Raw genomic sequence first — 9161 nt, 5'->3', positions numbered from 1 at the left:
TCCATGAGCGAAATTTACTATATAACTTCAAAATAAAATGGTTTAAACCCTCAATCATTTACAAAATGCAACATTTTCTCTATTTTATTCAAATTACACTTAATTTAGTTTAAATGTTTAAGGTTGGCCAGACCGTCTTTCTGGCCTGATTGACTCATGGAATTAACCTACTCAACTTTGATTTAGCTTACTTGAGTTAATCACAATCAAAAGTGCAAAAACCTTGCAGAGGCCAAAGGCATTCGGACTCTCAAACCAAGCTTTGTCTGACCTTATCATCCATAGATCTGTGGAAACTGAAACCCCTGAAGGATGTGGCCAATTTGATGAAAGGTCAAGGATTAACCTTCAGCTATTTCACATTATGTATAGGTAGCAATGGCTTTACTTTATGGCAAAGATCTGTGCAAGAATTTCAGAAAGAAATATTTGTGAATACTCTACTGTGAGACTTTCGGGAGAAACTGCATCAGTTTGATTTTTAAAACATACATATACTGCTTGCTACTTGCTTACTTTTAGATATTGGCTTTATCTAAGATTATTATAACATAGCACACAGCTCTAGAGTACAGAGTTGGCTATGGCATTTAGATGAAACTCAAGCCAGTGGGGCAAGAAACTGTATATCCTAAGGAGATACAATGTAGTTTGCCATGTATCTGCCCTTTGTTTGGGTAAGCGTATAATTTAAGGCATCTTAAAGGTAAGTTAGGTCAGAGGGTCCAGAAGATTTAGGACAACACAGTCTGATGTCTACTGCAGGGCCTAAGTCAAAGCATAATTTTATATGAATTCTGAGCTTCCATAGGAAACTTTTGGCACACTTTACTTTTGATAATTGCCAAAGGATGGTTGTGCAAAAACATAAAATTACACAAGGTGAGTAAAATTCAACAGACAGCAAACTGGATATTCGAATCAAGAAAACAAGACTTTTGAGTGGGTATCAAGTTCAGCCTCCAGTGGCTCTGTAGTTTACCGGTACAGAGTACACAGGGGCCACAGAGACTCACTATAGCACGACTCATTTTGTATAAGATTTATTAAGGCTTTAAATACATGAAACCCGTATGGGTAAATATTTAATAACAGCATACTAATGTCACTAAATACACATTACTATATTGTATGGATAGAGCGAGCTTGTGTGTTAGTAATGGTAAGAGGTGATACATATTACAAAGATGTGTACCAGAGACCATAACATTAAACAAAAACAAAGAGATTTAAGACAGACATACATTCTAATTATTTTCATATGACTTGGATTCCTTACATTTAATCCAGGCTTGTTAACTGAGTAAGAGCTGAGAATACTGCAAGTGAGGAATACAGTTTTATAGATAAATAATTCATGTAATAGTATACTTTAATCAAGTTGCATTTAGATGACTTAGAATGTATCTGAGCAGATAACAGCTGAGGGCCACACTTAAACCTTCTATAGTGTCACAAGTATGAGTTCTTACAGTCCATATCTACATGTATTTAAAAAATGCAGCAGCAATACTGAGCAGAATAAAACCTCGCAAATGTTTTTTTTTTCTGTAATAAAAATAAATAAATCACAAACAAAGGGCATTTTAGACCATTTAACAATTGTAAGTGAGCTAGAATCCGGTTTCTTCCATGATTTTAATCCTCATTGAGATACAGAGTGAGAACAATTTGATACTGTGTGGATGAAAGCCTCCTACCGTATGCCTTCTACATGCAAGGGCCAACATAAAGAAAAGAACTGCACGTTGGGGACGAGGGAATGACTAGAAGTAGGTGGAGCAGAGATGTATGGCTTCTGTGAGAGGAGAAAAGAGCCCGGCTCTTGGCGTCCTCTTAAATGTCTGAGCCCATCTCAGCACACTGTTTGTCTGATATGTGTGTAGCTAGAGACTCAATGATGTCCAACAGCAGCAGCTGGCTGAGAGACCGCAGGTTGGGGAGCTTGGATACCTTTGGGAGGGGAGGAGAGCAAAACATGGGGGGAAAAAATGAGCCATAAATCAAGACAAGACAATGAGTTCAAACAGAGTGAAATGAGGAATAAGCAGCACTTGATTGCTCATGCACAAAAAGATCAACAGAAAGAAGCAAAAACATTAACATATCTAACACTGCAGTGAAGCAGGGTGAGAATTGAGTGCTTCGCTGTTTGTTTGAATAACAAACAATATTCAGAGTGGCACTATGACCCTCATTGTTATGTGATGATGTGCTTGTTCAGCCGGCCGGGCTGTAAACAGTCTGCTCTCTATGTAGAAGATGGAGGGGGATCCACTTGGAGGCCAACAGTGTCAGTCTCCCGCAAAGAAGACAAGCCTACAGGGTTAGCTCAGCTGCAGTGATTGGGCAGCAAACCCCGAGGGCTCCGGATACAAGCCCACCCACCTTAATGAACTGGTGAACAATAATGTGCAGGCAGTGCTTCTTCATGTCCAGAGCCTGGGTCTTATCAGCTGCCTCCAGAATCTGAAGTATTGAGGGAGAAATGAGTTAGTAAATGATTCACTCTGTATAAGAAAATGCCTCCAAGTATGGGACAACGTTATCAAATATAGGTCACTGCTTCTCTCCCCCCCCCCCCCCAGCCCGGGCAAAACAAATACCTGCAAGACATTTTCCACAGTGACATTCATCTCCAGATTCTGCTTGCAGTAAGCCTGCAGTCTGTTGTTTGAAAACCCGTAATAATATGGTGCAGCAAACAGATAGCTGTTCATTATAGGTTAAGGAAGTGAAACATTCCAGTGAAAAAGTTTGTGATTTTAACTTTGCACAGAGCCTTTATGTGAATGAGACAGCAGAGAATTTGCTCATTAAATGTAACCTGTAAGCAACTTTAACACTGGACAGAAAGACAGTTATGATGCTAATGAAAGAACTACAAAATGTATATATATGCTGTTACATATACTAGGAGGTGACTGCAATGGCTGAAGACAGTGGGCCACTCGCAGGTATTGACTGCACAAAATTCCTCAACTTTTCTGTAGAAATAAAACTCAATACATTTTTCCACAATAAGTTAGGGCTCAGCAGAAGAGAAGTAATAAAAGCAGTATTTGTGCGTGTTTTCCTTCACTGACTTATCACACTCAGTCATTGTGGTTATGACTTTCTCATACCACCTTGGCTCCACGAGTTCCCATTTCAAAGGATGTGGCCTCCTTTATAATTTATTTTCATTAAATTTGTAAAGAAGAAATGTTAAGATGTTTTAATGTTGGCATTATGGTGGGCTCTGCCTAGGAAAGACTTAATCCGGTGAATCAAAATAAAGCAGTCTAAATTTGAGAAGGATACAGGGAATCCTCTGGAGGCATGTTAACGTCGCCATAGTAGATATAACGCAGCATTGACTCAAAGGCCTGCTTACTTGGAACCATCTCACCGATGGAGATATTAACCTGACCGTCCACGGGCATGAAGGAGCGGAACATCGCCTCAAAGTAACTGAAGGGTAAAAATATAAATGTTAAAAAGTGTCAAATTACTCAACTTAAATTAACTGCAATAAGAAAAAAATGAGGTCTAAAATATTTGCACAAGATACAAAAAATACAAAATACATTTCTTTTAATTTCTAACTTCTATTTTTTCAACAACAAAAAAACATTTATACTGAAGCATACGTACAATAAAGTATAAAGTAAAACATTTAAAAAAATAAAAACATAACACAAACATAAATGACAGCAAAGGTCTAACACAATTATGAAAATACCTTCGTATGGACATGCCAAATTGTTGTCTTTGAAAGTTGCTTGAGATAATGTGTTTCTCTCTATTTTTTGACAGTAGGAGCAGCTGTAAGTTGTTGTTGAAGCCTATTTAATTGTAGAGCTAAAATTTGTGCTTCCCACAAACAAAAAATGTACAAAACACCAGGGGTCTGACAACTTGCTCTAGCTGCTGCACGTGGAAGAAAGCAGATCACGAAACCTGCGTTGTCCCTACCTGGATCGGGCTGCCAGTATGGCTTTATGAGCAGGCCGTGGCTGTCCGTCTAACAGCAGGACAATGTCACAGAACTCCAAGCCGCCTCCCTCCAGGTACGCCTTCATGTCCTGGACCAAGGAGGTCCCGATGTCTACAGGCTGGTCTGAATACAACCGGAGAGGAGGTTGCTGCTTTCGTCGCACAATCTCCACAATCAGTGGAGTGGACAGACGTTCAAATTCCTTCGTCATGATCACCTGGTTGAAGTGTGACTCCTTCACCACAAAATTAAGGCAATGTTCCTAGAAGAAGAGAATAATGGTAAGTGTAAGAATGTATGACTTTGATCGAAAGTATAACATGTATTGAGCTGAAAACAATATAGACTTTAACCACTGGAGGGCAGTAAAAATGACACCAGACATACCTTGAGCTGGTCCAGTTGCAGCTTATTGGCATTTTCACAAACACTGAGAACATTCTGCAGGTCACAGAAGCCTCAATGTACTGGACACACAGCTGCTCAAGGCGGGAAAGCTGAAAGCTAAGCGCCAGTTTGTATACATCCATAATTAGAAGAACATCCTGGACATGACCTTTGGGAACAAAGAAAGGAAGAATTATCAGCTTTTCTTGTCTCTCTTGGGGATTACTGCAGTTGGAATCTAAAGAGTGATCAACAGGGCAACCATGAGGAGAGAGGTACCTCTGCGTGGGTACTGGATCTTGTCTGTGTAGAGGAACTGCATTAAGACTTCAAAAGGCTGGGCCTCCGCTTCCCTGATGGATACCTCTAGCATCGGCCTGTTGCTTACTGGGATATCCCTCGGGCCTCCAGCTGCCCCTTCGTCACTTTCCTCGCAGCTGTCTTGTTTAGTCTTCTGCACATAGAGACAGCTGATTACATATTTTAAACTTTATCATGTGACAATCAATACAATATCAGTATTGTGATAGAGTAGAGACCCCCTAGGAATTTGATAATCATTTAGTAGCTAGCATAATTTAACTCAACCATCACACTGACATGTGATGGGTGAGTGAAATTAACTACAAATGGATCTGCATGATTATCAAATATGTAAATAAATATCATCTGACAACACTGTCTTCCCTTGTTCAGAGGAAACAAAGTAACTTGCTGCATGTCTGACCTGTCGTTGCCTATCCCAAGCCTGCAGGATTTTCTTCCGCAGCCACTGACATCTTGCAGTCACTATAGCAATATGCCCCAAGACTTTCTCTTCCCTCTGTTATCAACACAACATGAGTCAAACAGAATTTTCAACCATTTTAGTTAGATAATGTGAATGTCACCTTGCAATTTCAAATCAGCACAGGCTTAGTCTTCTGGTAATACAAACCCACCTCGCCCAGAATAAACTCCACATCACAGAACTGACGATTCTCCCACAGTTTGCCATAGTCCTCATGGAGTGTACACTTTGGGTAGCAGGAAAACTGGGAGGAAATCCATAACTATTAAAACTACTGTCCAAACAAGCTTGACAGTTTAAGTACACCGAGTCCATAATATTTTCTTTAGACAGGGAAAGCTTTTGACCACAGTGTCCAAATGATGCAAGTCCTTGTAAATATTAACAAGGGTTTTGGTTGACACTAACCTGGAATCTGTACATCTCCCCACTGCGCACATTGTTGTCCACAGTTCCTCCAAAGATGTACATGGCATCTTGAATCACAGCAGCAGCATGGAACAGTCGCCCACTGGGCATCTGATGGGGAAGGGAAGTAAAAGAGATTGTTCAAAAACATACCTTTTTGTACCAAAATACTTGATAACAGATGTGTTTGCATGCACATCCAGGATGTCATTAAAGAAGCTCCCATACTAACGTGAAGTGAGTCTGCTGCCATGTACTCGTGCTTTAGCTAGACATAATATAAATGATACAATTACCAGGCTTTCTAGATAGGTTTTAACAATATAAAGCAGTTTGTCCCCTACAATGTTACTTGAAGAGTAGCTGAACTTAAAAATGAATAAAAAAATTAAAGTTTTTACACACATTTAAGCCAACTAAACAGCTGCAGTAACGTAAAACAGAGAATGGTACAGTAGGGGTGGTAGGTAAGGACCAACATGGTCTTGTTTTATAATTCAGCATCACATATTTAAGATACAATTCCATCGTCTATTGACAGTTCATTGTAAATTAATTTGGTTCATACCTCACTGTCCATGCTGGGATGGATCACCTCCCAGCTCTGAGAGTCCACATCGTAGCAGTGCAGTTCATTGGGCAGAGTGTTGTCGGCTGCACCTCCAAATACATACAGTTGGCGGTCAAAGGCAACCATAGTGTGGCCGTAACGTCTCTGGGGAGGTGGAGGGGAGCCCCGCAGTAAGTGTTCAGTTGGGATGCGTGTCCATCTGAGAATTAGGAATTGACCAATATGGATTTTTAGTGCCTATGCCAATAGCGTTCCCCCCCCCCCCCCCCCCCCAATCAGCCTCAGCCGATGACCGATACGGGCTGCCCATTTTCTTGAGCCAATATTGCTTTTGCTCCCTCAATTTACATCAAAAAAATGTAAATCCTGCCACACTGGATTTGTTTTCTGCTTGAATCTGCTCTGCCATTTCTTTCTTACATTCATATCACCAAAATGATGTGTGCACTGTGCATCATATGAATGGGTGCACTGCATATGGTTAACTGTGCAAGGGTAAAAAGCTTTCATCAACATCTACAACACAGCCATGATGATGCATTGCTAGCTGACATATTATAAGACAGATATAATCAGGTCCTCACAAAATGTCCTTTGTGTATCCATTTAAATAATTTAAGAAAATAATAAACCTTAGTAGCCATTTAAATAAAGTGCTTGATTTGTAATTTAAGCAAAGGCGTACTCACATGTGGCCCTTAAACTCAAACTGGAAGAGGTTGTTGGTGATCTTGGCTCCACTCTGACCAGAAAACACAAACATCTTGTCCCTGCAAACAGCTACAGGGAAGTTGCAACAAGATGGAGGAATCTCCCCACTCTGCTCAATCTGATGGAACCAAAAAGAGAGGAAGAGACGTTTACACATACAGCAGCGTTGGTAAGTGTTCTCCTCTCAATGTCCTTCTGGTTATAGTGTATTGAAATGTATTATACTGGCCTCCTCCCAACACGCATGTTCTCGATCTTGCAGACTGATTGTCCACATGTCATTTAGCCTGCACAAGGGGGAAATATCTGTCAACACTATATGCAAATAATGTTTCAGTTGTGACAAAAGCAACAAAAACAAAAAAAGTCAATACATACCTGGCATTTCCATCATAGCCAGCAAATATCCACAGTTTATCACTATAGACCGTGGCCCCATGTGCAGACCTAGCTACTGGCAAACTGAAACGGAGACAAAGGACAGCGGGGCTAAATTCTGATGTTCAACTGGCTGAGCTTTTGGATTTTACAGATTTACACTAGAAACACCAAACATTTTGAAAAGGAACAGGTAGGTTTAAACTGATTTCCTCATAGATGCTATGCCTTCATCCTAAAATAGTCATGTTTCCAGGGGTAAGAAGAGACTATTCCCTGTAATTTGAAGTTAAAAAAGGTCTTCTTACAATGAAGACAACTCACAATAACTTTTAATTACGGAAACAAACACATGGGGAGAAAACACAAAATGGGCTGCTGATAATGTGTCCTTTAATAAAACTCAAAAATATTTTTCACCCTTTGAAATCAATCCAAAATAAATAGCAATAAATTCCAGATTTGCTTAAGAAAAGGCTAAAACAACCCACCATGAACTGGCTGTGAGAAAAGATAAATCTATTCTAGAAACACAACTTAAACATCTTAAAGACACGCATTACCTCCCCTCCACTTTCCATTCAGTCCACTGCCCTGTTGCAAATTTGTACTCAAAAAGGTCATTTTTGTTTTTCAGGTTTGAGTTTGAGTAGATGTCTCCGGTGTAGCCCCCTGTAAAAGATTAAGCCAAGCATGAAAGGATCAATAATCACCTGAGTTTAAAATGGCTAGCATAAATGACGATTATGAGGAACATAAGCTTAAAAAGACGTTACCAAAAACAAACATGCTGCTGCCATAGACAACGGCTGAATGGTGATATCTGGGAGCAGGTGGAGTTCCAGTGGTGAAGGCTCTGTAGTGAACATCATACAAAGGGCAATACATTATAACTCACCGTATGTAATTCTTTAATTGCTAATTAAGGTGGAATATTGCATTGATCTGCAATATTACCGACACCATGAGCAGTCCTTCACATCAAAACGGAGCAAGTCGTTCAGCATGTTCTTCCTATTAGATGACAGAACATGTAATGCTTTTGATATGGTGGACAATAATTATTAAGTTAGAATGTCAGTCACTGCCCTGTACTACTCACCCATTGTCTCCCCCAAATACGTAAATGGCATCCCTGTATGCCACAACAGTGTGCTTGCTGCGCCTAAACCGAGAAAATGAAGTTCATGGTGATTAAAAGGCTGTAAACCGGAAGATTAAGCCGGTGGAGTCAGATAAAGCTGCACCTCCTCATCTGTCAACATGTTACCTTGCACCAACAAACTCATCACACGGAGGGAGTCTTCTCCAGCGATGAACTGTCTCAAATGGGCCGAAATTGAGCGTCAAATATTCCACGCTGTCGGAGCAACTGTGGTCGAAATCAACACTCGGGGCCACTTTGGTTGATTTACAGGACATTGTTGCTAACTCATCCAGCGGAATCATTTCTCAGGGCCACTCATCAGCAGGGACGTCCACAGTTAACGCCATCGTTAAAAGTTAACGCTAGTCATCCAGTGTGACAGCAATTTTTTTTTTTTGTAATTAAGCTGTGCTGCACTAGTATTATTTTTAAATAAGATACAAAAAAAAAAAGTCCGCGTTATTTAGCTACGTCAGATAATTCTTCCGGCTAACAGTTAGCTGCGCAATGCTAAAATCTAACATTAGCCGCACAGCTAGCGTTAGAGAGCTTTGTGCTAATCTGCAAAACACGCAACAGCGAATGGAAAGTTAACAGATAGCTACCAACGTTACGCTAAATAACTGCCTTTTCCGGTTCACCCATTCAGCTAGTATGCTTACGAAGTGTATGAGTTCGCAGCAAGGCACAGAAGGCAGAGAAGCTAACGTCGTTTTAACTAGGACCAGCAGATAAGTGTTGTGGGTATAGAACACACTCGGCCAACCACGCCCCCGAGAGCGAGACTCCT

The 9161-nt window shown here is 40.4% G+C and overlaps 1 protein-coding gene across 1 annotated transcript; it reads right to left on the bottom strand.

The window, feature by feature from the left end:
* Positions 1-1754: 1754 nt before the first annotated feature.
* lztr1 (leucine zipper like post translational regulator 1) lies at positions 1755-9129 on the bottom strand. Its single transcript, XM_032516421.1, is given in 20 exon segments — positions 1755-1953; positions 2389-2469; positions 2607-2712; positions 3304-3453; positions 3958-4241; positions 4367-4431; positions 4434-4535; positions 4646-4820; positions 5094-5189; positions 5308-5400; positions 5565-5675; positions 6133-6334; positions 6825-6964; positions 7076-7133; positions 7225-7308; positions 7788-7896; positions 8001-8080; positions 8182-8238; positions 8327-8389; positions 8495-9129. Coding segments are annotated over 20 exon segments (2352 nt in total). The 5' UTR covers positions 8674-9129; the 3' UTR covers positions 1755-1836.
* Positions 9130-9161: the final 32 nt, after the last annotated feature.

Source organism: Etheostoma spectabile, chromosome 5, assembly GCF_008692095.1.
Source record: "Etheostoma spectabile isolate EspeVRDwgs_2016 chromosome 5, UIUC_Espe_1.0, whole genome shotgun sequence".
Taxonomy (NCBI): domain Eukaryota; kingdom Metazoa; phylum Chordata; class Actinopteri; order Perciformes; family Percidae; genus Etheostoma; species Etheostoma spectabile.
The sequence above is the reverse complement of the archived record's forward strand: the minus strand, read 5'-3'. Positions and strand labels throughout refer to the sequence as shown.